The sequence below is a fragment of the Megalops cyprinoides genome, chromosome 15 (genome assembly GCF_013368585.1).
Source record: "Megalops cyprinoides isolate fMegCyp1 chromosome 15, fMegCyp1.pri, whole genome shotgun sequence".
Lineage (NCBI taxonomy): Eukaryota > Metazoa > Chordata > Actinopteri > Elopiformes > Megalopidae > Megalops > Megalops cyprinoides.
Window position 1 is genome coordinate 30,428,685 of NC_050597.1, and position 13,629 is coordinate 30,442,313.

A 13,629-nucleotide genomic window follows, 5' to 3' on the forward strand; every position below is an offset into this window, starting at 1 on the left:
GGATATTTTTGTGCACAAGTTCCACAGAAACAATCTTAAAATGCTGTGATTCACTGCTGAGGGGAAAAAGTGCTGCTTTTGCTCTGAGGGAAAACTGGGGCCACTGATGTACATGTTTTTGGAGCAGATCCTGAAGCTATGCGGGTACAGTGAGTTACATACACCCCTGCGGCAGTGAACTCTGAGTGAACCGGCAAACTGAGAGGGTCACAGAGCGGCTTAGAGGGAGGCAGATATTCAGCCAGTCACGAGAGAGAGAGAGAGAGAGAGAAAGAGACAGAACCCATCCCCCCAACACACACACCCCCACATAACCTCTTTATCCTCTGGCAGGCTCCATGGAGCAGGTTTACCAGTGACCCCGGCTTTCAGCACACAGGTTATACCTGACACAGTGATGTGGCTCTGCGACCGCTGAATGGGGCGCCTGGGCTTGCTGAGGGCCATGAGCACAGCCGTTTTGGGAGAGTCCCCCACCATGGAGGAGGCCCTGGCCCGTGGTTGTACGCCCCTCTCCGTGCTCTCGCTCCGGATGGCCGTGTCACGGAGCAGGACGGTGGCGCCCAGCGTCCGGCTGGTGTCCGCGTCTGCCAGGGGTGGGTCGGTCTGGATGGCGGTCTCGGCGGTGCAGTCAGGGCCCGGCTGGCGGCGGGGAGAGTCCTCGGTGGAGATGCAGACGTCCACCATCTCAGAGCCAAAGGAGGGTGGGCGTGGCAGGTGCGGCGGGAGCATCACCTGCGACAGGCCGCTGAGCAAGCTGACGGGTGTGCCCGAGGACAGCGAGGACACTGAGGAGGTGGAGTCCGAGCCCTGCGATGAGGACTGCCGTGGGCCATTGGCCACTAAGAGATGAGGACACCCAATCACACACTAGCCCTCGTTATTACATTACCATTTACAGTTAGTCATTTAGCAGACACTCTTATCCAGAGCGACTTACACAACTTACACAACTTACACAAAAACATGACAGAAATGCAAGCCACACCTGAACATGTGTCAATGTTCTAGTTATTACACATGGTGGTGTAATAGCTAGTGCAACCCAGAACACGGAAGTGCTATGATAAATTTCAACAACCACGACACAGTCCACAGGATATGGCAAAGACTGCACTCCAAGGCAACCAATGGGGTTTGCTACATCTGACAACTGAGAATGCAGACCACAGCACTGCTCCAACCAATACTCCTGACAGAATTAATAACATCCATGAACCTGCAGATCATTCCTCTATTTACTTAGCAGATGCCTGTGTCCAGGGAAACTTAACATTTCACATGCTAGGCATTTATACTGTGAGGTATTTACTGATGCAACTGAGGTTAAGTATTTTACTCAGGAGTACAACTGACATGCTAAACTCCCTGTGACCCCCCCTCCTCTTGTTATCAAAACCCCTGCCAGTTTCCAAGGGTGGTTGATGCATTGGGATAGTTCACAGTCATCACTCACTTCTCCTGGGACTCCCAACCCACAATCCAGCAACCACCACCCACCCACAACTCTAACTCAACTGAAACTCTAACTCTAACCTCAAGTCTCCCAACATTCTTTTATCAGGGTCCTCTTAAATGCCATAGACTTTGGTTGTCTGCATTTTATTTTTGTCTCTCCTCTTTAACATAAGTTAAAATGATTAATGCTTTAACACATATAAAATGTATAATATAAAGACAAACACAGTTCTCCTAGGTGCAACCTATGCCCTGCAAATCAAATAAATTCATGATGTGGGCTAACGTTAGAGTGAACCAGTTTGAATCGTTTTTCTCCCTCTACAGGTACAAAAGGGAATTACATGAATCACAAGCAAAAAAAATACCCACAATTCCTCCCAATCTGCAGACTGTAACCTAAATACCGCTAACGACAATAAACCCTGAACATGCACAATCCCAGACTACTGATCCGAATTTGGGTATGAAGGACTAATCCACAACTATTTTTAGACTCATCCATATTAAACTGAAAGCACTGGATATGTGAGGCTAAAAAAATACAAGAACTGACATGTGGTCGGTGATCTGCTTTAATCTTCATGGAGACTGACATTATATAACCCCATTCTGCTGATATGAAGACTTTTTTTGGGATTTTAAATGACAGTCCTGAAAAATAATAATCAGTAATTAATTTAAAAATACACATGTTGAAATGGCTTAAAATACAGCAAATGTATCAGTTGTGGTTCCTGATAGATGAAAATATTATCACTAAAAGCAGAATTTCAGATAGGATTATACTTTTTTCATGAAAGGCAGATGGAGAGGTGAGGAACATACACTTATTGAGCCAGCTGTACTCCGCCACCATCTCTTTATAAGCAGGGTATCTCCCAGCTTCCTGTAGAGAGGAAAACCAAGACACACGTTTATCTCAGATAATACTCACATAGCAAGCATCAAGTTTCCTCATTACACATTACTGCATGACTCATTGCTTCCATTTTATTCAGCTGTATTCATTATTTAGCTATTTTTAAGTAAAAGCTGTATTTAACTTTTATTTTGTGAGGTAAGCCAAGAGACTGACAACATAGAAAGCAAATATAAAGATATCAGATAACACATAGACACAGAGCATATTAACAGGGACAGATGCTGGCTGGCCAGGTGCCCTTTGACCTGAACATAGTCAGGAACTGAGGTACATGATTTCTGTGTCAGCTGTAGCTTGTTGTACCTGCGGTACTGTGAATAGCCTTGAAAGCCTCAATACCCTTGAATGTTATGAATGAAGGGCTTTATCATGACTAGCAGCCATGCTGGCTGTTCCTGGAGTGGTACTGAGCTGGCCCATGTAGCAAGCACATGCATGACCTTGAGCACAGTAGGACACATGCTGTGGCATTACTGTGAGGTGGCAGTCCTACTGGGCATAACCCTCATGGCTCCCCAGTGGCCTGCGCTGACTCAGGGTGACAAGGGCGGCCCAGGTCAGGTCACGGGGGCATCACCCGGAGCAACTGCCCAGCCATCCATGCCCAGCCATCCATTAACACCACAAAGACCCAAAAACAGGGGAGGGGGATGGTGAGTAACTCAAACCCATCCAGGCTGCATTTGATTTGGCCGTGCAGGGGGAAGGGGCGGGGTTTCGGGACAAGAAAAGCGCGTAAAAGGAGGCTTTCTCCTGATTACAACCTGATCCCCGGCTTCGTTGTGAATAATGCACGCTGCTCCTGGCCGTTCCTCACCAGCGGAACCCGAGCCCCGCGGGGGTAAAGTGAGAGGGGGTGCTCACGGCTAAACGCCAGCTGTCCATTTCACTGCACTGCCCCACTCCAAGGACTCACTCAGCCCCTTGTTTAACGTGCTGTGGCACCAATTATCGCATCCTACCTGAATCACGCACTGCCACATGGCCACTTTCATAGAAATAAAAAGAGATGCACGGACTTGTCATTCGGCTCGTGTTGCTTGTCAACTCACACTGTGGAAACAAGCTAAAGATGTTGCTTTAAAAAAAAGTGGAACGAGAAATGATGTTTTTGAATATTTTTGTTTTGTAAACAGTTGGAGTATCATGTCAGTTTTTGTGTATAAATGGGCTGATCCTGTCTGCTAACAGGTAATGACATACAAACAGCTAAATATGCCCTTGCTTCACTACGTAATAAATACAGTTCAGAGACAAATCAGCAGCACCACCATTTGTCGTCCCATTTGGAAACAGAGGTTGGCAACCTCTGTTTTCTTATCCGTTTGTCCAGGAAATGCTGCTAAACTGTGGTCTGAAAGATGCATAGGCTTGTACTGAAACACTGGGGTCAAACTGCAGGCAAGGCCAGGCTGTTTGCTATTGGGTGGATGAAAGTGAAGGTGAGGTAGTGCTGTTTGCTGTGGAACAATTGAAAGCAAAAGTAAGTTCATGCTGTTTGCTATTGAACAGTTAAAAGTAATGGTAAGGTTCCATTAGTTTCTATTGGACAGATTAAAATGAAGGTAAGAGGCTGTTTGTTTGTTTGGCAACTGAAAGTGATGGTGAGGCTGGGCTGTTTGCTGTTGAAAGGTTTAAAGTGACAGTGAGACTGAGGTGTTTGCTATTGGGCCGCTGAAAGTGAAGGTTTTTGGGGGGCTGTTGGGGGCCCCACTCACCTTGATGGTCAGCATAATGTGGGTGTGACTTTTCAGAACTTCCACTGCATTGCTGTGACTGATGTCCTCAAAGCTGACCCCATTGGCTGCCAGGATCTGGTCCCCCATCTTAATGCCGTTCTGCTCTGCCAGCCCACCCGGGTCCAGCCTGACCCAGAAATACAGCAAGTGGAAACAGTGCACAGCATACCAGTGACTGGCCAAACGCATCAGTAACAACCATGCTCTCATGCTCAACCTTACTCTCACTGACAACCAATTGTGAATGGGGGAGCTTGTTGATTTTAGTTGCGTTTCATATTCAGACAGTGAGAGCTATGAGAGAAATTCTCTCTCTTCTAAACAACCCCCAGAAAAAAAGGCTATGCAGGTCTCGCACACGCACTTGGAGACATAGATGCCCAGGCCAAACTCTTTGCCCCCACGGATGTTGAAGCCCAGGCAGTAGTCATCAGAGGTGGTGTAGAGGTGCACAATTCTCCGCAGGGCCCCATTTGAGCTGGCCTCCGAGGGGGTGCGGCCGCTCTCCTCCACCACCATCCTGCGGTGGATCAGGTCCACCCTGCCAAATATCACACAGATACAGTATATACACACATACACACACCCTGCTGAAGTGCACACAGTTACAGTATAAACACACCCTGCCGAATAGCACGTACACATATACACACATATATACACACCCTGCCAAACAGCACACACACATACACCCATGTACACACACCCCGTGAAATGACACACACAGATAAACACACCCATATGCACACACCCTGAAAAGGAACACATAGACACATACACACCCTGCCGAATGTATATACAGTATATACTCAACAACATATACATGCACCCTGCCCAATAGCACACACACATATAAACAAACACACATACACACAACCTGCCAATTAGCACACACACACACATTAACGCACCCATATACACACATGCTGAGAAAGAACAGACATATAGACACACCATGCCAAAAAACACACACATAAACACACACACACATAAACACATCCTGCCAAATAACACACCATGAGAAATAATACCTCCACATAAATACACACCCTGCAAAATAACATAGCATACATATATAGATACCAGTGGCAGCTGGTGAGCTGGAAACAGGGGAGGCTGAAACATTACCTTTAAATCTATCATTACTTTCAACCTGTTCCACTTTATCCTCCTTGATTAAAAATAAAACAAATAATTCACAGAATAATTGACACCAATCGCGTAAATAGAGTAAATGATTATGCTCGTGAAACAGCGCAGATTGTCTGTAGTTTGTGTGCTTGCGAAAGCTACAACGTGAGATAGTTTAATTAACAAGGATGGCATTTATCGATTTAAATTACATTAAATGCTCATGACACACATCACAGCTGTTGTGAGGTCTGTGTTCTAAACGTTATTGGTCATTGCACTCAACCTAGCCTAAAAGTTTATTCTCAGTAATTTAAATCGATCTAACTAAATTTAGCTCTGTTTTGTAATTTGAATTTTGTAACACAAGAAAGCTATAATGTGAAACATTTAAGAGAACGCTTTGGAATTACTTGCCACTTAATTGTTCAAATTGCCATCCTTGTTAATTAAACAACCTCATGCTGTAGCTTTCGCAATAGTGCGCAAACTACAGACAATCTGCGCTGTTTCGCGAGCATAATCATTTACTCTATTTACGCATTGGTGTCAATTACTCTGTGAATTATTTGTTTTATTGTCAATCAAGGAGGATAAAGGGGAACAGGTTGAAAGTAATGATAGATTTAAAGGTAATGATTCAGCCTCCCCTGTTTCCAGCTCACCAGCCTCCACTGATAGATTCACACCCTATGAAATAACACATCCAAAGTGCAAAATGGCATGCACATATTAACACACATAGAGACACATGTGCACACATGAGCGTGCAGATACACACACCCTATTCCTTCCCATTTCCCCTTTGCTGTCGATTAGTTAATAGAGGCCTAGAACTAATACTTCAGCTGTTGCATCATTAGGCAAGGTAATTAAGAAAGTTCCCATCCGTGCAGAAGAGCTGTAAACCGGGTTCCAAGGCTGACAAGTTATCTGATTATCCTGAATGTTTTTCTGAAACTATTGGTGTGGTGGTATGAATGCAGGGTTATATGTACATAGAAAATCCATCCATTAAACAAGCTGAGTCTCAGAGCCACTGCAAGGGGGTTTGCTTAGGCTCTTGTGCTGTGGAGGGGGCTGGGCTCACCAGGTGGTCTTCTCCTTGGAGTAGCGGATGCCGGGCACCTTGCCCACGCGCCGCACCACCATGCGCAGTCGGTTGTTGCCCGTCAGGACCTTCACTGCGCTGCTCATGGTGATGCTCTCCAGACTGACTCCGTTCACCTCCACCAGCTTATCCCCCACACACAGCCCCGCCTGCTCTGTTCGAGACACACACACACACACAGGGTCACACACACATGGAACAGAATCACACAGACACACACACACACAGACATACACACACACAGGGTTACACACATGGTACAAAATCACACAGACACACACACACACACAGGGTCACACAAACAGGGCACAAAATCACACACACACACACACACACACACACACACACACACACACACACGGTACAAAATCACACAGCCACACACACACGCACACACACAGGGTCACACACACACACACACACAGGGTAATACACACAGACACACACACACACATGGCACAGAATCACACAGACACACACACGGGGTCACACACACATGGCACAGAATCACACAGACACACACACACACACACACACACACACACAGTACAAAATCACACAGCCACACACACACGGCACAGAATCACACACACACACACACACACAGCTCAGACTCACACACACACACACACACACAGGGGGTCACACACACACAAACAGAGTCACACACACAAACACACATGCATACATATACACATGTATGGGGACACATATACACATGCACACATGGGGATGCATACATACACATGCACACAGATGCTCAGATGTTCTATACCATTTGATACAGAACATTTGATTTAGGTTGCCACAGATGCTTCTTGTTCTCACTCAGTCCAAATCCTTCCTCCTTCCATCATCAATTATTACAGTTTTTTACAACCGTTTTCACACTTAGGTCAATACCAGTGTACACAGTGTACATAGTGTGCTTGACAACCATGGATATGAGCATATTAGTTAATCTTTCATGCAAAATGCACTAACAACCACCAAAACACTTCATAATTCACCCAAAAGTGACTTGTGCTGTCATAACTATAGCAAATGCTCTCTCCCAGCAAGACTACTTTGTCACTCAAAATACAATGGACTAAAAACCAGAAACAACTTGAAGCATTGCAAAATGCATATATTATGTGTTGCCATATCCTCTATTTTTGCATAGATTAGTGCTGCATTGCAAAAAAGTAAAGTTTACAGTACACATTGTAATACCAAACAAATAAATCAGAAATGCTACGCTACAATTTCTGAGGTATACTATAGTACAACAAAAAGTCTGCAGATGCTTTTCATTTCTAGTACAGTAAATAAAACAACAGCACATGAAGTCTGCTGTAGCCCTAATGCTGATTCATGGTGTCCTCTGTATTTTGGGTCAAATTAATGAATGAATTATGAATATGAATTATGAATTTCACATTTACTGAAACATTCTCCCTTGCCTTGAACCTTAAGAAAAAATCTTTAGCATATCTTATCCACCCCTACACTCCCCCATGCCCCATAAATATTTGAAGCCAAGCAGCTATCATGACACCAAGAACAAACTTTTTGATCTGTTTTTTTGCCTATCACAATAATGTAGATACCACTATTGAGTGTGGGATACTTACTGTAGTTGCATTCTTGGGTCACTTTCTCTCACTGATAGCCCATGACTTACATATACAGCAGTAATAGTGGAAAAATCTCTTCAGCGACAGCTACATCTATATTCTGCCTATATACATGCACATTTAAATGCAAATATGACTTTCATATAGATGGTAACAAGGCTGCAAACAAAAAACTGAGTAAACTTTCGGCTAAAATCAGAATAATCTGTCTTATTTCAAGTGTATAGTTTCATTTGTCTGTCAGAATGCAGCATATCTACATCTACAGTGATCTAAATTTTGCTAGGTTTTGAACTGAAAGTTAACTGTTTTGAACAGGGTATCTAAATGTCTGCAAAATTTGCTGTAGTTGTACAGAATTTTGCTGGTGATGAACATTGACTGAGAGAGGTATTCATGAATTTCGGAAGAAGTGGTGATTGAATGCATTTTGTTGTTCACATAGTCTACTGATAAGGTGAGTGTGTTAATTGTTTTGAAAAAGCGGACACGGTACTGAGACACGTGGAAATGATTGTAAAAAACTGCATTATCGTCGTCATCATCATCATCATCAATTATTAAGCACAAATAATGCTAGCTGATCATATTCTTTGAGATATTTGAAAATCAACACTTTTGAGAGATAAAGGAGATCTAGACTCCAGAAACATGGTTCTCCAATTTCGTACCCCGGGGAATGCTGACAGCATTAATCTGTAACACAGTGCTCTCTGATGGGCCTCTTTCAGTAATAAAAGGTGAGCATAATTTCATTTTGACACCAGCACCATTGTTCATGTGGGTTGCACGGCCTCTGCGCTGTGCCTCTCCTTCACGCTTACCTGCCGCACTGTTGTCCTCCACCTTGCTGACGAAGATGCTGAGGCCGTGCTCCGAGCCCCCCCGCACACTGAAGCCCAGATGGCCGTCCCTGCTCTTGTCCACTGTGATAGTGTGAATGTCCTCGCTGTCATCGCCACCTACAGGGGGCGCCGTGGAGGAGGAAACCACACGGTTTGTTACAACAATAAAAGTGCCGCAGTACATAAAGCAGCAGTCCTTAGAGCAGTGCGGTGTGCAGACTTGTGCTTTGTGATCACCGCACCCGATATTATGACACGAGTTTGGTAATACTTGAGATTGTATATAATATGATTGTTGAACGTGCTGTCTACTGTTGTGCTGTTGTTCAGTGGTCTGACTATGCCCTCTTCTAGCTTACCTTTTGTGAATCACACCAGATGAGAGTGTCTGTGAACTGCCTCAATGTAAATGTAAATATAAACATACATAGTGGAAAAATATTACAGCTTAAAGGAAATGGAGACCAGAATATTATTCTCATACCAGACTGCAGTCAGGGAGCTAACACTAATTGGAAATGGGCTTCTTGTATTACTGGGTCTCATCTCAGTCCTGGCGCCGCATTCTAAGTGGCTAAGCTGCCCCAGTTGGCAGGCGGTGCGGTGCAGCAGCCCCTTACCGTCCACGGGTGAGTTGATGAGGATGACCCTGCCCATGGGTGAAGAGGAACGGGGGCCGCGCTGCCGCTGCTGCTTCTTCAGCAAGTAGCGTGTGGCGGAGTGCACCCCCACAGCCTGGCCACCAGGGTGCGCCCCGTTGGTCATCTCCCTGTGTGCTGAGTCAGACGGGCGAGCCATGGCAGCTGGCCCCCCTCTCTGCCAATCATCAAGTAGGCTCTTTGCAACCGGGGCTTTAGGACAGAATCTCGGGGCGTGGGGCTCAAGCACCCCAAGTGACTACAGACAGGGGTTGGGAAGTGTGGAGCTACAAGAATTGCTTGCTGTCCGGAGGTTGGGGTTTAGGTAAAATGGGTTTCCAGGCTGTGGCTCTGGAGATGTAAGTGTCGGACTGAAGCTCTGTCAGTACGGATCTTACACTTAGTGACTGAGGCTGGGGTTCTAGTGATGTGGGTTTGGAGCTTGTGGGGAATTGGGGTTGGGGGCTCTAGGGATGTTGGTTTGGGTTCTTTGGTTCTGGGGATGTGGTTGCGGGACAGGGGTTCAGGGTAGTGGGGAGGAGACGTACTGGCCTCGCTCAAGATGGCAGTGTGGGAATTCCAGGAGAACAGCAGCAACCACAGGTCCTGTATATTTCTCTTTGACAGCACAGCCACTGAATGTCCTTGTTTGATCATACAGCAGTTAAGAAGGCAAAGCTGTCCCTTCTCGCTCTTCAAATGGAGTAGCCAACAACAGTTTCCTGTACAAACTGGTCCACCGACGTGAAAAGCTACGCTGAAGGAGACAGAGCTCAATGTCTCATTCAGGTACTGGACAGCACGCAAGGTAACATAATAATGAAGAACATTCTGGAACCTGCCAATACAGGTCTTCAAGGAGGTGGGAGAGAGTCAGTTTGGGGTGGGAAGGCCTAATGGGATGCATGGTCGTCGCTGGCCTTTTTTGCCTTGGAAATTGAGAGTCCCACCACTGTTGGTCAAACTGTGAGGCGTTGGCTGGCCCTCCCATTTTGGCTGATCATGGGCACTGCCACAGGGGGCATTTTTCCACCCTCTTGTGCCCATAGTATCACACATTCACCCACCTGAGGTGCAAAGAGAGAAGAATAAGCATGCAGTCTGTCTGTGCAACATTCACGCAATGTCTGACGATTTTTATAATGACATGGCTCAATTTTATAAGATAAGAGCAAATAAATATATTACAGGACAAATAAAGTCTTCAAAATAAAAATACGTAAGAATAAAGTTCTTAAAACTAGCAAATCTTATGAACTGAAAGGGTAACTATGAATGGGTGACCTAAGTAATAGATATCTTAATATTAGCTTATTACATATGCGACAAATCTGCCTATAGACACAACATTTGGATAAATGATGGCCACAGTGAGTAAAGTTCTCGAAACAAAAGAACAACACGTTCTAACCTACGCACAAAATTCACAGAAACACGAATGTCTCACTATCGTCCCCCCACGTGCTTTCGTAACTTCCATATTCACGATTCGAGCATATCATTGTTAAAGTATATACGTTCTGACAATGTTTAAACAACTGTTCATATACGACCTGTGTTAAAATCTCTCTAGGAACCTTGTCCTCACTCGCGCATTTGAATGTTGCTACGTGCCCATGGAGTTAGGGTCACGCTCAGGATTTCGGTACGCGTCTGACAGCCTTGTCAGGACCTCGGACAGCGTTCTAGCAACAGGTTGCGTAAACAAGCAAACTCGCCACAAAACAGCAACAGGAGAGGATCGTTCTGGAACAAGCCAAACATTACGTTTATTCCGATACAATTATTCAAATAATAAGTGTTGGTAAGTAAAATTGCATTAGGTAAACCCTTCCTTATGTGGATGTTTCTTGTTTAGATTATGGTCCCTCATGCAATATACAATAAAACCACTGTCGTTTAGTGACTCTATTAAGAGTACTTAGTGCAAGGGAGAGTGTGATAAATCCAAGAAAAACTCAAGTAACAAATAGGAATAATGTTTACATACTCTAATAGGTCCGTAAACCACATTTGGGATTAGCCTGTAAAAACGACCAAATTAGTTAAATACGTGTTGCAGGATATAAATACAATCATCCAAACTGAAAGATAATTTAACTTGCATATGCAAACTATTAAATGAAATCTAATGACATTACCTGTCTCCATGCTGTGCTGAATGACCTCACCTGGGACAAATAAAGATATTAGTAATGTAAAGACCCGCCCTCACAAGCAACCTGATTGGCTTTCAGAAATTCGATTAAGGAACATAATCCGACCTACATTCGGTCTTGGAAGTGTCAATCGTTCTTCGGGTTTTAAGAGTGTTACGCAAGAGAAGGCCAATATGGCATACACCGAAGTAGCTAATGTAATCCACGTGGGTCCATCAAATTAATTAAAAACAAATTACTAGATTCCAAGTTTACTTTCCTTTCTCCCACAATCATTAAGCATAATGCCATAAACGTAATCAATATCGTTCTCCTGATAAATTACACCACAAATATCTCGCATGAATGTCACATGCAGTTTTCCTTTAGTATTGCATTGCTCTGACACCGTAAATCTAACAAACAAATCCAGAGGATCTAGTTCACAAGAAATGTATATTTGGTCGTTCTTTGGTTCATGAACAGTATTCCTGTAATTACACATCCTATGAACGCAGTATGCCCAACTTTATGCAATTTGTACCTTTTGTATACAATATCAGAAAATTCAACAAATGTTAGTTTCTCCAGAACAAACACAGAATTTAAACTATGAACTCACGTAAACTCCAAAGTTCCAGGAAATGGGATTTACTGTATATTATCGAAATCATGGTGCTATCAAATGATTTCCGAGCGACTGTATTTAAGGTTTTACCGCCACCTACAGACCGAAAGCTAAACATATCTGCTTTTTACTACCTATGTTACAATCCTTTTACTCTGTGCTAAAATGCTGCCACCTGCTATTCACTGATCTATTTGAACGCCGACACCGCTTTCTCCTTGTCCTTTCCGCTTCAGAATTACACTCTACATTATCAAAAACTGATATCCAGTGTCAGTACCTTATTGAGGGAATCGGATTATGCTGTAGTCTACATTTCTCACATACCGCCCTCCGTATTTTATCCCTGCTGTTTATTCGCCTCGTTTGCATAGCAAACTGTTGTGCGAGACCTTCATGAAAAGAAGGGCTGAGAAGCAGAGGAAGCAAATGAAAACGCTTAATGAAATCTATCTAATGGCAAAAGAACACATCTGAAATCTTTAACTGCATTCAATAAGATGAGAAAACAATAAAGACCCAACGCCAGCTGGGTTCAGTTTCCTGGAAAGGGGGCGAAAGAGCAGAGCAGAGCGATTTACTTTCACTCTGCACAAATAGAAGCATACCCCAACCAATTTCGGGGTAAAATTCAGTTTGGGAACTAAAAGCTGCTGAACGCACCTGTTATGCAATGTTTTCTTCAAAAAACTTAGATATTTAGGTTTTTGTCGGTTAGAATAAAATAACTTTCTATTAATGCTTTGTATTTGTTATTTGTTTGTTACATACGCCCCCCGTTTAATAAAATGACTGGAATGACTTGATGGTACAATGTGGTGCAAGCGATTTTTTTTTTACACATTTCTGATGTTTTTAATGGTTTTGAGAATTTCGATTTTTGGTTATTGCTCAGTCACTGCTAATCAATTAGAAAACATGTGCTTTAATGTAGCGTTTGAAATTCAGTAACTACGTCAAATATTTATTTTGCTCGCCTGTCCGCCCGTCGTATTTAATCTCCCCCTGTACTGCAATTTGGTTGTTAATAAAGGCGACCGTGTGCGTCGTAGCTAAGCAACAGAGAGCAACTATTCGTCAGTAATTAATAACTGGACAGACGTGTTCGAAAGGAGTGCACTGGATTGGCAAACTTATGGGTAAAATGTTGTAGTGCCCTTTATTTACCCTACGGCTTAATTTAAAAAAGGGAGTCACAACGCACGTGAGAGTCTTTCGAATGGAAGCAGGTACCAGCTCAGAAAAACTCCATCAACAAGCCAATCGTAACGCTGCTGTCATCTACGCCCAGACCTCTCAGCCAACCCCACCAGCTGTGAGGCGATTAACAAACATGCTGGGAAAACAGACCCCGCCCTTTCGTAGGAATTCACTTCAGCGGGAGATGACAGCAGCTG

At 44.0% G+C, this 13,629-nt stretch overlaps 1 protein-coding gene across 1 annotated transcript in view; it reads right to left on the reverse strand.

Moving 5' to 3' along the window:
• LOC118790522 (PDZ domain-containing protein 7-like) overlaps window positions 1-9,626 on the reverse strand; it is a 28,550-nt gene extending 18,924 nt beyond the window's left edge. Inside the window, exons 1-7 of the mRNA XM_036547461.1 lie at window positions 9,449-9,626; window positions 8,808-8,945; window positions 6,344-6,518; window positions 4,487-4,663; window positions 4,102-4,249; window positions 2,287-2,347; window positions 376-842 (exon numbers count right to left, since the gene is read on the reverse strand). Of these exons, the coding sequence (XP_036403354.1) occupies window positions 376-842; window positions 2,287-2,347; window positions 4,102-4,249; window positions 4,487-4,663; window positions 6,344-6,518; window positions 8,808-8,945; window positions 9,449-9,626 (1,344 nt within the window). The remainder of the gene's footprint in view (window positions 1-375; window positions 843-2,286; window positions 2,348-4,101; window positions 4,250-4,486; window positions 4,664-6,343; window positions 6,519-8,807; window positions 8,946-9,448) is intronic.
• Between the last annotated feature and the right edge of the window lie 4,003 nt (window positions 9,627-13,629).